Below are 16,147 nucleotides of genomic sequence, written 5' to 3' on the forward strand. Positions count from 1 at the left end.
TGCCAGCTATTTTTTTCATAGAATCAATATAGATGGGGAACTATCCAGTAGACACTTAATATTAACATTGTTGATGCAAAAAAGGAATGGGTTCTATATTAAAAGGAAGGAAAAATGTAAGTTGTTTTACAGGAATCTGTTGACTTTTATAGGGTCATTCGAACAACTGGATACTTGCTGTTTATCTTACACATTAATGCATGCCTGTATTATTGGGCTTCAGACTATGAAGGACTTGGCAGCACTAGATGGGTGTACGATGGTGAAGGAAACATGTAAGTCCTTTTTTCTTGCAAGAGATTTCTGTTAATTTTGCTCCTTCCTGCCTCCCCCTCCTTTTCCCAAGCCTTTGCTTGCAGGGTATGCCCTTACTTTACAAGTACTTGAATAGCAAACTTTTAGCACCATGACTGCTGATTAGCAGCTTTCATTACAAACATATTGGGAGGCCAGGTGCAGTGAATAATCAATTTACCACTTTCAGCTTTTATAGGTTTATGAGTCAGTGTAAAGCACCAACTTAATTAAACATTTAGAAAGTAACAAGGGTCATAAATTAAACTTACTGATTGCATATCACATGGGAACCATTCAAAGGATTATATAGCAATCCCTCAAAGGAAAGAGAGGAATAGTTTAGTGGGTTTTTTTGCTGCCACGCAGCATTGTACCACTAAAGTGCAGTATTTTAGTCCCTCTAGGCTGTAGTGATTGGTCTGAAAAAATTCCACCAACTTTCTCTCATCTTTTGGGAAGATCATGCTTAAAAATGTGGCAGAGTGTTACCAGTGGGAAGGACTGGATATTGGCACACTTTTCTCCTTATGAGAACACTAGGTTGGGCACCAAGTAAGGAACATTTATTAAGATGATTAAGAGGAACTAAGAGAAAATAGCAAAGTCATAATATATTTTGTGTGTAGTTTTATAAAAACATATCTCATCAGATCAGTTCTATGAACATTTATTTATTTCAAAGGCCATAATATGAAGCCACAGAAGACCAGTTTGTTCATTAATTACATTCTTTGCAAAACCACATATCTTACCGCTGTCATAAACCTCCTTTTAAGGAACTTTTCACCTTTTTCTTGGAGATGTGCTCCTGTCTGCTGTTTTTTCAGACTTCACAAGTTTAATGTGGTCACTATCTTGAGGGATAAGAGGCTTTGAAAGCAAAACACACTTTGTATAAAGCAGCACTGATTTTTTTATAATCAGGGTTATCTCTCAACAAAAATTACGTGTCTGAAGTTTCCACACACCACTAAAATACACAGCTTCAGTGGGCATTTGAAAGCAGGGTCACGGAGCTCAGTGGGACCACTTATGTAAATGAAGTTACAGACAGGTATTTATTCGCAGGATCAAGGCTTCCAGAAATCTGACAAGAAAAATGCAAAACTAATTTCCATTATAGCTATTTTTGTTAATGTCATTGTTGGGAATATTTGCCTCATGATTAAAAATAAGGTAAGTAAGACTAAAAAAACCTGAAAATTCTGAAAGTAGAGTTTACTTGGTCTTCAAGTTTTTTAATGCTTCTTCAAAAAAGTCTAGGAAACAGGAAAGAAAGTCTTCCTGGTTTTCACAGGCAAAAATCTTTGGCATTTCACTCAGAGAAACAATTGGTAGAAATTATTTACTAGTTTGATCACAGACAATGCATTTGTACCTAGAGGCAATGGCCAGGTTTTTTAATATTTTGTGATATCTCTTCCATGAGGAGACAAAAACATTTCTCAAATGAAGTCACACTGAATTCACATGGAATTTAGGGCAGATTTATTTTATAAACAATAATAATAAACTGGTAATTCAAATCTGCATTAAATTGAGATGCTTAAATAAAATACGTATTAGGATATGCATATATCTTAACACAAGAAAGCTGTTGACCTATTGGAACGAGTCCAGAGGAGAGCTACTAAGTTAACCACAGGGCTGGAGCACCTCTCCTTTGAAGACAGGTTGAGAAATTTGGGACTGTTCAGCCTAGAGAAGAGAAGGTTCTGGGGAGACCTTACAGCAGCCTTCCAGTACCTAAAAGGGCCTACAAGAAAGCTACAGAGGGACTTTTTTACAAGGGCATGTAGAGATAGGACAAGGGGGATGGCTTTAAACTGAAAGAGGGAAAGTTTGGATTAGATATTAGGGAGAAGTTCCTTACTAAAATGGTGGTGATGTACTGGAACAGGTTGCCCAGAGAGGCCAGGTTCGATGGGAGTCTGAGTGAAATCTGTTCTAGTGGTTGGTGTCCTTGTCCATGGCAGGGGTGTTGGTCCCTTCCAACCCAAACCATTCAATGATCCTATGATTCTATCATATATCCATGTAAACCTCATTAAGCCAATAATTTACCTCATCTTGACATTGCTTGGTGAATTTATGACTTTATTCTTTTGCCAGTATCTAACTCACACAGATGCCATGTACATGGAACCCCAAAGAACCCAGGCTGAGCTGCATTTAATAAAGTATAGCTTTGTATCCCACTAACAGCAAACACCTTCTGTATGGAATAGTCATTGCCTTAGAGAATCAGGCATGATGTATTATCCAATTGTCAAATATTTGGGGATTTTTGACAGAGAGGCACTATGTGAACATTAGTTACAATTGGAGATGCAATCTGAACTCAAACCTATCAAATAAGATACTTCCAGGTATCTAGGTATTCATTTATTTGGAGAGCAGGATTTAAGAACAGTATGGGGAAAATCTGTCATGAAAATTGACCAGTGCTGCAGCATATATTATGACACAACATAATTTCCTTTCACATAGCATTCAGGGTTGACAATATTTGAAGCAAAATAGTCTCACAAAGAATGGGAACACATTCAGAAAGAAGATTAGGCAAACATAGCTGCCTAGCTAATTTTAAAAAATGACAGTAAGTAGTTTGACAAATAAACCAAAATTCTAGTGGTCTCACACTGACCCAAAGCAAATGATCTGGCACTCATTTAGTGGCATTAATGTTTTATGAAGAATCCCTGCTGTGCCCATAAAATATTGCTAGTTATGGCCAAAACCAGTTCTTAAAAATGTCAACACTTCTAGGACACTTTTTTTTTCCAGGCTAAAAAGAATAAAGAGGCAAAAGATTCCTTTATCAATTTGATTATATATATGTTATTGAGCAGCCATACTAACTGATTAATTAAATCCATAACTAACAACTGTATACACACTCAAACCATGAGAAAAATTATCAAAATAGCTCTTTTGCAAATCTCTGCTATCTCTATTCTTTTCCAGTTCTTGTCCAGGTTCCAAAGTGTTAGTGTCAATTCAAGAAGACTAGAGCTTTTTTGCAGGACAGCCTCCAGTCACAGCCTGAGGTGCAAAAGGCAGTCTTTACTTTACTTCTCTGCAACACACCCAAATCAGTCACACAAGGTGTTCCCAGCATTAAAAGTGCACTCATGAGCTTGATATAATTAGGCAGACAGACCTCACCCTCTCCTAATGCAGAAGTGCAGCATCACTAATGCAGCACCATAGCGTAGAGTCTATGTAGGCACAGCAGCATGATATTGAAAAGGCCTCTTAATTAAGTGGAGAATTTGAACTGTATGAGTTTATTTACAATCTAATTTAACTACCTAAGTAAGAGATCAATATCCCTAATTCCTGAGGAAAATGGACAAATCCTTTAGAAAAGGATTCAAGGCAGGAACATAATGTCATTGTTCTGAATTGTCCAAAGGAAGTATCTCTTTCATCACTGTCCATAGAGAAACTAAAACTAGGGAGGTGAAATTCTCATGCAAACCCTCCAAGTCAGCAGTAAATTTAGGCAAAACAAATAATTTCATTTTCTTCATGGTATACTTCTGCTGTTTGCAAGTCATCCACAAGCAATCTGCAAAATTCTTTCAGACATCTATTTGCACCTCAATTATGTTCCTCTGTAGCTTACTGCCCTCCTGCTCTGGGCACAGACTTAGTGGACATCTGTAAGTCCCAGAAAATGGTCACTGTAGGTGTCTAGAACAACTTCCACTTCTTTAGTATGCATTGTCCAATGAGCAGTGAGACTGGCAAATCTTAAAATGTGTCTCATGGGTATCGGCTGTACATTGCTCTTGCAATAGGTCTGTTGTGTCACAATCACAGCACTTGCTATACAAAGGCAGTTTTGTGCTTCCAGACAAGCTGTGAATGCACAGCCCAACTCATATATCACACCCAATGCTTTCAGACCTGCTACCTGCAGCCATATATTTTAGGTAAAAGCTTTCTAGTTTACTCCATTCTGTTTGAGATCATCATACCCACAGCTACCTGATGAGCACATCACTCTAGAAAAAGAGGTACCAAGGAGGTCATTAGATTACCAGTTTATAAAGACCACTTCTTTGCTTAAACCCACTTTGATTGTAATGTGAGAGGGTCAAATGTGATAGCCCTGAAATAATGCTTCCCTGGGCTAAAATGAGTATGTAAATACAACCTTAAAAACTGAGAGCCACGTGCACAAAGACTTGATTTACCCACATTAACCAAAACCATGTAAGAAGTTTAGTGTACTTTAAAATGGACTTTTATGAAAAAGATATTTCTATTGGCATAATATTATAAGGTAACTGATTTGCAGTGTTCCTGAATGTTTTCATACCTTGGACTTCTTTTAAGGAAAAATCTAATAGTTTGATTGCCTGAAGGATAAACATATTATCTATGATGAGCAGAGGGAAAAATCCCTTTCTTGTCTCATGTTGTTTGCTTCAACAGTAAATTTATAGCAGGCCAGTAAGCTGTATGGTGAACGGTGATGGTTTCCAGACACAAGCTAGTAGGAAGCAGAGCTGCTAATACTGTTGAAATAGGAGTCTGTTTTTCCTGGCTTTCCTTAAACAAAATTTACAATCTCATTTCTCCCTTTATTAGAGAAGAGAGCAAGCTGCTCTGTATTTCAACTGTGTAACTTTCAGATTAAAATAAAACCAAAAATGCATAAATGGAGAAAACCTGTCCCTAAGAGATAGTGAATATCATGTGACTTTGCCAGTAGAAGGTTTCTTTTTAAGTAAAATTAAAGAAGAATATAGTGTATTAACTACATCTTCAGAAAGGAGTAGGCAGATATCAAAAAAATGTCTCACGTTTTGTATATACAACACTGCAAAGAAAAATTCCTCTGAGGAGCTGCTTTCATTCTGTGCAGACATTCCCAGAAAGAAGATTATATTGTCTGTCATGGTGGAGTCAGCAAGCTTAGCATGCAAAGCTGTTGTGGGTGAAGGAGTTTGTTAATTACTTTTGTTTCCTATAGTAACTAGAACAGAAGTAATGTTAATTTCTTTACTTTTATATTACTAAATTATACATGTTTCAAGCACTACAGCATTCTCAGTTATGGCAAACAAATATCATATTAATATGCCTTATATTGTAATTCCTATTAGCCAAACTAGGGACTCCTGGTGGCCTAGTGGTTAGCATGCGGGACTCTCACCGCTGCGACCCGGGTTTGAATCCCAGTCCCTCGGGCAGATGGAGCTCGTTAGCCCTGTGAGGCCATCCATCTATGAGAAGGTCACTCTAAACAAACCTACGTCCTGAGGACCTCACTGCCATTGTCCAAGCTCGCTTGGCCCCGGCAGATGAACCTTAGGATTAAAGGGTGGGCTCAGTTCAGCACACGCTGTGTCTCACCTAAAAAAATCCATTGCGCAGGCTGGAAAGGTAAAAGACCTTTCCCAAAATCTTCGTTCGCGAAGACTGGCCATTATTATTTATTAGCCAAACTAGAGGCATCATTTTATACTTAAATATATCATTCTTCCAAAACAGATCTGCATCTTTTTCTTACTATTTTTTATGCTACAGAACTCAAGGATAAAGCTGCAACTTATGCATACTTGCTGGAAACATGCATATTTGATTATTTTTTTTTAACCCAGGTGAAAATATTATAGCAGTGTAAGCCAGAGGTTCATTTTGCAGCCCTTACATAGAAAAATGATATGGCAGCAAATAAAAAATGAATTTTTTAATTTAAGGACTCTAAATGAAAATGGCCAGTTCTGGCTGTTAAAATCTAAAACTAGAAAACTATGGTAAATATGATCATTGTTACTGCATTTCACTAATCTGCAACCAAGAAAAAAATGCCTTGGTAACGAAAAGCAGAAATCAATCACTTGGTATAGCAAATTTTAGGTGAAAAACTTGGAAAGACTTTCGAGTAATTTAAATTAAAAAACCCTCATTGGAATTGGTTGTGAGATTATTTTCTCATATTTGCACAAAACAAGCTCTACATTTGTATTATCACAGGAACCACTGATTAATAGTAGTGGAGTTCATATCTTAGCAAGACAGGAGTTTAAAAGTAGAAAGAAAGAAATAAAATGTACACCTGAGGTCTGCAAGCAGATCAGGTGGCCTCAGATTCAAGTAAGCATAAGAAGATGCGTGCTAGAATTTCTATTTCAAAATTAACATCCCCAGAAGTATTTTTTCTGTGTTTTAGTGTTTGGGAGGTTTCTGTTTGTTTTTTTAATTATTATTTCAAACTCAATAAAATTCAACAAATAGAAGGAGTCACCACTGCTTCAAAAGCAATAGTCATAGCTGAAATAATAGAAAATCTCACTGTACAATTAAGGAAAATGAACTTCCACTCCTAATCATCAGTGAAGCTGAAATCTGATTGTACAGAAATGTAGGAAGTTAGCTTCTAATTAGTAGGAGGTTTTTAAAAGTATACCTAAACCAAGACTTGTTTGCTCAGAAAAGAAGAAAATGATAGCATACTTCTGACAATGATTTGCATTACTTGTCGTACCATGTTCTAGAATGAAATTTAAACCAGAATTTTAGAGATGCCAAGGCACTTTTCCAAAACATTCTGTCCACATCCTTTGTTGCTTTCACAAACTTGTGTTATCATACTAATAGAAATATTTGACTTGAATGCAATAGGCTCTGTCGTGAAGGCTGTACAAAGAGGGCTGTACAAACAGAACAAAAAATTTTGTCCACACAGCTCACACTTCAGGTATGAAAAGTAACAGACAGCAGATGGATACTGTGAAGGAGTTAATATAAGCTATTCATTGAAGCAGAGTCTTAGTGACTGACCACTGCTTACTACTGTATTTGTTTGGATTCTAGGTCAAGAAAATTCTGATAAAAGTCTTAAAGTGGTTTTGTAGCCATTAATGGACAGGTCTCCCCTGGCAGGAGGGAAAGTAGTGGAGAAGGCAAGAAAGGGTTTGTTAAGGTGACAGAAGGAGGAGTGAAGACCAGCAACTAGGAGACAATACAGGAATCAACCTTTCAATGCTGAATAAGTGAAGTGGTTTGGAGAAGCTGGATAAACACACAGCTTGTAGAAAGATGTAACTTCTGTTTGACATAACCCAGGAGGTAGAGCCAATAAAGGCTGCTCAGAAGCAGAGTGGGAGGAAGACCAGCATGGTTAAAGAGGTAGGAATGGACACAAGAAGAACACTGCATTTGTCATTCCCACAAATTCCTACTGGTATCATCAAGTGAAAGCCATGAAAGAGACCTTCAGATGTCTGAGCATCTAGTATACTGCTACAGAGAGATTCTGGGAAGTCTCTAACATTTTTACACTGTTTTTAACATCATGACATCTTCACCGGTAGCATCCTAACACTGTAATGTCCATCTTGGCAATTTTTTACATGAGTCATCTGTAACACTACATAGAGTTACTAGAAAACAGTAAGCAAGTACTGCATTTCCCATATATTCTTATTTTGCTGTCAGTGAGAACATTCAGCTCAACTTAATTTATGTAACTGTAGCATTTGTAAATTCATAACTCTTTATAAAAATGCTGAAAGTCTCTTGGACTGAAAAGCATCACTGAAAGGCCCAACTCAGTCAGGTATATGTTTAACTTCAACTACATAAGTACCTACAGTTTCTAACAAAAGTGCTGTTTGTATCCACAGGTATCTGAGGTGTTACTACTGGGCGGTTCGCAGTTTAATCACCATCGGTGGCCTGGCAGAACCACAAACGCTGTTTGAGATAATTTTTCAACTGCTGAATTATTTCATGGGTGTCTTTGTCTTCTCCAGCTTAATTGGTCAGGTACATAAAAAAAAAAAATCCATAACAAGTTACGTTCAAATTACCACAACATAGTGATAATATATACAATTTAACAGAGTTTAGTTCTGGGAAAAAGTTTAGCTTCCATCGTCTATTCTACTGTCATCCCTACTTATTCTTCTGACAAATAGATGTGTTTAATCAGTTACCGGTTTTGTAGCTATTTTGCACAAAAGCTGATTTAAAGCCAAGACTCTGCAGGACACAGATGATTCTTGAAACAATTTATAATTCCTTTTTTTTACTTACTCACAGCCAAGGAGATGGTTCCTTGACATTCGTGTTATACTGTTAAATCTGATATAAAAATTATAGTTGTTGAATAAGTCACGTTCAGTACTACTACCAATAGAATACTGTTAATGGAAATCCCATGATTTTTTCCGAACTAGAATTCTGGTCACTTCCACAAATTATAATATATATGTTAATCTGAAAATTAACTGGTTTCTATTTCTCTTAGTTCTCATTTGGCAGGAGGGTAAAAAAAGGACCATAGCATAGGAATTCAGTTATATTTCCAAATACTTCCAGTTTTAAATCCACAGGTTTTAAAATACCCTGCTTACAGAAAAACAAATGCGGTGGTTCCTATGTGAGATTGTGTCTTATCAGTTTCTGTAGAAATCATTCCAGACTTTTTGATTTGTACATGCCTGTTATTTAAAGAATTATCAAAAAAAACCCAAAGCCCTGAAATTTAATTTTTATTTTTAATACAGTATTTGAAAAATTCAATCAAACAGTTAAAAATTGCATATGTCTCTTGCTCTTAAGAAGTGTAAGAAGTAACTGTCACAAAAGAGACTCTTGCCTATAGGATTTTAAATTCATCCACAAACAAGAATTACCAAAAATACAAGAAAGAATTCATATAAAATATTTCTTCTGGAAAACAAGTACATAGAATTAAACTTCAGAGTTTTCACATTTATAATTGTTTCCTAAATTTTTGTAATTGCCAATGAAAGCCTCATTCCCTAAGAAGATTTTGCAGATTAGTTTTTGCAACCAGTGTAGTCATTTCAGACTCAAACTTTAAAGCTTAACACACAAATTACTTCATTGCAGTTTGTTTGTTATAGTTCCTGTTTACAAAGAGCTCTTAAAATAACTGAGTTATTCCTGGTTTAGCACACTTGCTTAAACATTGTTATTCCCATTGCAATCAAATGCCTCCTTGTAATAAAGAGCAAAATTCAGCCCATGGCTGAATCCTTGACGCTAATCCTTGGCAGCTGCCAGATGAAGCCATTCCACTAAAAACACATTTAAATACTTCAGCTCTTGAAGAAGGAATATCTATGAACACTAAATCATCCACTTTCTAAAAACTGAATTACATTTGTGTTGAAATGTTAAATAATGTTCCTGCACTAAAAACTTTTAGGTCAGCTTTCAGCTCACAGTACTTAGGATTGATCTCTTAACTATTTAAACAGTGGCACAATCTCAGTTCTAGTGGTGTCAGATGATGTTATTAGAGAAATTCAGTCCAGTTTGCTTCACTTCTGACTTGCATTGCATGCCAAATGCAGAATAGCTTTATTATGGATTTTTAAGAAAAGCATTATCTATAATTTTCATCCATGTCCAGAAATATGAGACAGGAGAATAAGCTAAACCCCAGAAATGATTCCTCTAAAACCATAATTACACTTTCCAACACAATCAGATTAAATCTGTAATGCTTCTGAAAGAGAGGATGAAGCACCTATTCAAAACATGCAGCTGAATGTATTATTATTCAGTGATTTTGCAAACAAGTGTTTCATTACTTTTATATGTTGTTGGCAAGATATTAAAATCAAGACTATTTTTGCTGAAATGTGTAACAACAATTGATGTTTGCAGATGAGAGATGTAATTGGAGCAGCAACAGCAGGACAGAACTACTTTCGTTCCTGTGTGGATAACACTGTCTCCTATATGAACACTTATTCTATTCCAAGACTGGTCCAAAATCGTGTTCGAACTTGGTATGAATACACATGGGACTCTCAGGGAATGCTGGGTAAGGATTTACAATTCCAGTTACTTAGCACGTCCAAGTGAAAGTGTATAGATACAGATACAGGGTAAAATTCACATTTCTCCTTTTCTGAATTGCATGTGGGAAGTGAGAGGAGGCTACTCAACTTACTTTGGAAAAAAAAAGAAACTACAAAGCAATATGACACTTACTACTTCACAAATTCAATTCATTAATATAACGTTCTGGTAATAATTTTAGACAAGATATATTAAACATCTTAGTAAAAACCTATTAGCAGCTTCCTCATGTGAACTCATAAATAGCTCCATTAAGTTATTTTTCTGTACAAAGTTCATTTTTATGGACATTCTTCCATTCTTCCTTTTTTTTTTTTCAGATGAATCAGAATTACTGGAGCAGATGCCAACAAGAATGCAATTAGCCATTGCAATTGATGTGAACTTTGCCATTGTCAATAAAGTGGACTTATTTAAAGCAAGTAATTTTACAGGAGAATGCAGAAATATGTGGTATTCCTGAGACAGAGACCTTGTTCTGTGCATCTTGCAATACTTAAGGACATGTTCGTAAATATGCAAGGCAAAAGAAGTCTAAGAAATGTCTCAATTAATGGCTAATAAAGCCAAGTGCCTGCATTTGAATGTGTTTTTTTTGTCAAGGCAGTGATTTTTAAAAAAAGCAAATGAGATTAAGACACAGTCCTGTTATGACAACATATTAAAGCTGATGGTATGGTCAGACTGTGAGTTAATTAATCTGAAGAGTCAGACATAGAATAATCTAATTTTTAGCACATTTCACCTTGCTGTATGCTGTCCAGGTCTGCCTGAAAGACCTCCCATGCTATGTGTTCTGGCAACATAACTTTCATGTAGTGAATGCTGCATTTTAGTCAGTTTTTGTGCAAAGGAGCTTTCTCTTTATTTATCATGGTAGTTTTCCAGAGCTAAAATTTAAATGTGTACTTAAAATTGGCTTTCTGAGACAAAACTAAGAAGACTCTGAATTTTTAGAAGTAGTCTTGACATACAGGAAATTTGCTTGTTAGGATATTTTTAAGAAATCACATGAAATATCTGTATAAATGTTACATGGCTGTATGGTTTTTCCACATTTCCTGAAGACATGGAATTCACAGATTTATACCAACATTTGACGTGATCATTTCCCCGGGATCAGTAAAAAATAAAATTACCATAAGATTCCCATAACAGACCCATAAAGCTCTGATCATAACACTAACTGAGCTTCCACAGCATATCTGGATGTACAGAAGCTCACTTTGTAAAAAAATGAAAAGATGTTCCAGCCATAGAGAACTTCATAAGTATTTGAAATAACAACTCTCAGTCTTTTCTCAGCTCTAATAGGTGATCTTTATGATGATTTGAGTTTGCATTCCACTTATTAATCCCTTAGTCATTCCTGTATTATTGGGATTTGAAGCCAGTGTAAGCACTAATAGTCACTTTTGCTACTGAATTAACAGAGCAATCAACTCTAACTATTTTAACAGGGCTGTGATACCCAGATGATATATGACATGCTGCTAAGGTTGAAATCCATTGTATATTTACCTGGTGACTTTGTCTGCAAAAAGGTAAGCATTTTTGTCTTGTTGAAATAATAATTATATTACGTATTTTAGAAAAAGAGTTCATATATTGGTCAACAATGTCCTTTAAATAAAATGAATCCTAACTGAATTAAGACAGCATAAAAGTAATTCTGTGTAATAACAAATGTGCTCTCAAATTTTACACACATAGTAGGGAATAAAACCCTATTGGAACCACCTCCCACTTGGATGCATGTTGCATCTCATCCTACTCTACCAAGGAGATGCTGCATGCAGGCTTGGAGGGCCAAGTGAAGAGACAGGAAGTGCAAGTCCCTACATTTTCAGTCCTGGCTACATTGTTGCAGCCTTTTGATTCTTAAAATGAAATTGCTGCTTTGCCTCATAATATTGGTAAACCTGGAAACTGTCATTCTATTCTAACAACAAAAAACACTGCTAAAACATGGGTTCTTTATGTGTTTGTGTGCCCAGGGAGAGATTGGCAGAGAGATGTACATCATCAAACAGGGTGAAGTTCAAGTCCTTGGAGGTCCTGATGGTACAAAAGTCCTGGTTACATTAAGAGCAGGAGCTGTATTTGGGGAGATCAGGTAGGTTCATCACTGTTTTTAATACTTTCTTTGGAACTGGTCAAATAATCAATGGTTGCTTAACTTCTCTGTGGTAAGCATGACAGATACCATAGAGAGGCTCAAAAGTAAGTAGGATCAACAAAGAGAACACTGAGCAAGGAGATGCAGGTAAGTGAAGGAAAATCTAAGCAAAGCATAAGTAATAAATACAGCAAGATCTGAGACCAATGTTTTGGTCAATGTACCCAGAGATATACAGACAAATTTCTTCTTTGGCATTTTAAAGATTCGACCCATCTCCCTGTTACACTGTCTGCAATACAGAAGGACCAAATGCATTTTATCGCCTGTGTAGTGAGCCGAGGTGCCCTTAAACAGCAGAAGGCAAAGATGAAAATTAATCTCCAACAAAATCGATAAAAAAACCTAAAATAGCAAATAAAAATAGTTCATTTAGAGCTGAAGTAGGGATTAAATTGATGAAAATCAGGCATCCTAATTTGAAAAAAATATTTATTTAAGAGCATACAACACAAGAAAAAAACTGATAGACCATATTTTTTTTTGTCTGAGTTTATCTGGAGGAGATAATTTTTTTCTGGTGGTTACAAATGGTTTTTATATTCTCCATGTGCTTGCTATGCAAAATCCATTAACTCTTATGTGCTGTGTTCCCCAATGAGCCAATCAAGTGCTAGTTTTCAGGCACTGCACTCCCCTGCTGAGGTTGGCCTGAGGAAAACTAATAAAATACATGTGCTGCCACATGTGATAAACTGGATCCTTGGTTTCTTGCAGCTGCTTTCCTGTTACTGTTAATCCTCTTGCTGGTAGGTTTAATCTGCTTTTTGAAAAGCAGTAATCAGCTCTGTGTCAGGTTTACATTTGTCTTCTACTTGTGTCTCTGTTTGTAGTAGGGGAAACATTCCTGTTTATCCAGTGATGTGTGTACAGAACTTGCATAGACCTCAAATAGAAAACATCTGATATATCCAATAGATACAGAACTTTTTCATTGAGTTGGAAAGTGAAATTATATCAGCTCTTTGAAAGAAGTTTTTCTGGAGGTTATTATTTCTCTGTGTGACAATATACTACCTGAGCAAAGCCTCCAAACAAAAGGCTGTATTGTAAATTATGTGGAAAGGTTGAGAATGAAATCATCACCACTAAGGGCTAAATAATGAAAAGACAAAAGAAAAAACTAAAGCAGCCCCAATATGTAACACATACATGGAGTGAGAACGTTATATTTTAAACTGAGAAATTATAATGATTGGTTTTAAAACAAGGAAGGGATTTTCACACTTTTGATCCGATACAGGTGAGTGCTTGTTTCCATGTGAAAACCACACAACACCTTTTAAAGATTGATTTCCCAGTATCTGTTACTCTTTACATAATTGCCAATATGTCCAGGAAAACCCTCAGCAATGCCATTAGCTACACTTCTAGTCTTGTTTTATTCATCACTGACCTACTGCAGCAGTAAACCCATTCAGACACATGTAATTTGCATATAAAATGTCAGGCAATGGATAAACTTGAGGAGAAAAACCACAGTAACCGGAAGAAATGAAGCACTAAGTGAATTGGTAGAGATATACTCTTCCTTATGGCAAAACACTAGAAAATAATGAGTTTGTATTGTGCCTTTCTATGTGAGTTTTGTCAAGGTCTTCTGAATACAGAATACCAGAAGAAAATGGAAAAAAATATTTTTTTAATGGAAGAAACACTTACTTAGGACATAGAAATTTTCCCCTCACTTCATAGTGTGGTTATAACCTGATATCAGGCTGATTTCCTTCTGATTTCCAATTCAAGATTTGTTTAGAGAAATACATCAGCTTCTTTCTGAGTGGTTTAAGTATATGATTGATAAAACACTTGCTATTTAATCTCACTCTGTTAAAAATGCATGTAAATGATGCTTAAAAAGTCTCCAGTGGCAAAGGAATTGAAGAAAATAAAAACTGTGTATTTCAAAAAAATTCCCTGAATTATACTAGACGGCCAATGGAAGACTAATAATCAAACATGTCCTTTGCCAATTTCGTCCTTGAAAATTATTACAGAAAGAGATTAAGTAATAGGAGTTCCAATTAACATCCTACCCTCATTACTACTTCCCTGCATAGATATCAGTTTGGGGAAGTAAAATAATTTCAGAATCAGAAGCAAACAGATTGTTGCCTTAATGAGAGCCTGTCAGCACACACAATTCAGAAAGAGAGAAATTCAGTTATAACAACACTTCATTAGCCCAGAGAAAGTTACACTTTAAGCCAGATGTCCTCATTCATCCATTTGCTGGTATTTTACTAGAGCTATTTCCTATCAGAAAATGGTAATTCTGGAAAAACTAGAACATTTCTCCATCTTATGTAAATTTTTGACAGGAAGATCTCTAAACATTTGATCTCAGCTTTAGCTTTCAGATGTTTTGTAATGTTAAACTTTATTTAAAAAATCAAAACTACCAGGAATATTTATTTCTGTGAAAGATTACATTTTCCATCACTTTGGTCCAGGATTTCCCTCGAAGTAGTAGCTGCTGCTTTTCAATGAGTTTGCCCTTTGGAGCTTGAAATCCTGCTTGGAAGCAAGATCCACACCTATTCCTCTTTCCTGACTTACCAGTTCTCTTCACAGGCACAGAGGTGCCAGGTTGAGCCACCACAACCCTGCACATTCTGCTGATAACACATGCCATTTCCTGATCCGTTTGCTAATTTCAATGAGCAGCAGCTTCCTACAGAGATCAGCTATAAAAAGAAAATAGATAAACTGAGTCATCACTTTGATAACTTTATAGCTTGAAATTTAATTTGCTAGCTTAAGTATTCAAAAGTTATTAACTCATACTACTATTACAGCATTTCAGGCTAAGAACTGAAGTAAAAAACGCTAGGTAAATAAAGCAAATTTCACAATTAATATAGATATTACTTTACCAAGAACTATTGCAAGGTAAATGTACCTATTTTAAAATATTTAGCCATGTAACTATTCATACACCAACCAAAACAGATTCAATGCTGACATACATAACACTGTCCTTAGTCAAAGATGATTCTTTTTGAGCAGAGACTACTTTACTTGTAAAATTCACCTCACATCATCACCATAATGAAAAAGCTGATCGCTTTAGTCCTCATCTACCTTGATAAAATGAGCTTTCTGTTAGGAAAGCCTAAAAATGATTGTTCAATGACTTGTTGAGAAATGATTCATCAGAGCTCAAAAGCTGTTTGCAATTTTCTTTAGTTGCTTTTCATATTATGCAAAGAGTTTTATTCTATCTGAGGAATTGTACAGAATTGTTTAAAGAGAAGACATTAAACTGTATTTTCAGCTTGAGTTCATATATTGATTGCTGTCTTGGCTTGCAGAAAAACACTCTTTGTGTGCATGTGAAAACAGCCTTGCACACACAGCTGCAGAGGTCTCCTACTGTCCTTCGTAAATTAAATATATTATCTGTTTGATGCAATATTTAGAAACATGTTCTAGAAATATATTTAATATGAAAACAAATACTTATATAACTTTGATTAATATTTTAGATAGATATAAATTCTTGTTTCATGGGGCTCAGACCATTTCTTATTAATAATTTTAAATTGAGATAATACTAAAAGTTGTCTAAAAATATTAATTCACTGGGAAATCTTTAAGGGAAAAATTTTAGGGTAGATCTTGAATACAGTGATAGAGCAATTTTAGTACTAAGAGCAGAATGCAAATTCTCTTGCTTATCACCACAGCTAAGAGGTGAAGTCTCTTCATTTGTTTAATGCAAGATGAAAAATTTAATTTTTATTTGGACATATTTTTTTTTGTTTTAGGTATCCTTCCTATGACCAACTGCTGCTGGCTAAACTGGTC

General features: G+C 35.7%; 1 protein-coding gene across 1 annotated transcript in view; it reads left to right on the forward strand.

Moving 5' to 3' along the window:
* CNGB3 (cyclic nucleotide gated channel beta 3) overlaps positions 1-16,147 on the forward strand; it is a 33,335-nt gene that overhangs the window by 12,076 nt on the left and 5,112 nt on the right. The window contains exons 9-14 of the mRNA XM_027674286.1: positions 153-275; positions 7,944-8,085; positions 9,961-10,120; positions 10,479-10,576; positions 11,619-11,702; positions 12,156-12,274. Coding sequence (XP_027530087.1) covers positions 153-275; positions 7,944-8,085; positions 9,961-10,120; positions 10,479-10,576; positions 11,619-11,702; positions 12,156-12,274 — 726 coding nt within the window. The remainder of the gene's footprint in view (positions 1-152; positions 276-7,943; positions 8,086-9,960; positions 10,121-10,478; positions 10,577-11,618; positions 11,703-12,155; positions 12,275-16,147) is intronic.

The sequence above is a fragment of the Neopelma chrysocephalum genome, unplaced genomic scaffold, assembly GCF_003984885.1.
Source record: "Neopelma chrysocephalum unplaced genomic scaffold, ASM398488v2 Primary Assembly neopelma1_22, whole genome shotgun sequence".
In the NCBI taxonomy this organism is placed as follows: domain Eukaryota; kingdom Metazoa; phylum Chordata; class Aves; order Passeriformes; family Pipridae; genus Neopelma; species Neopelma chrysocephalum.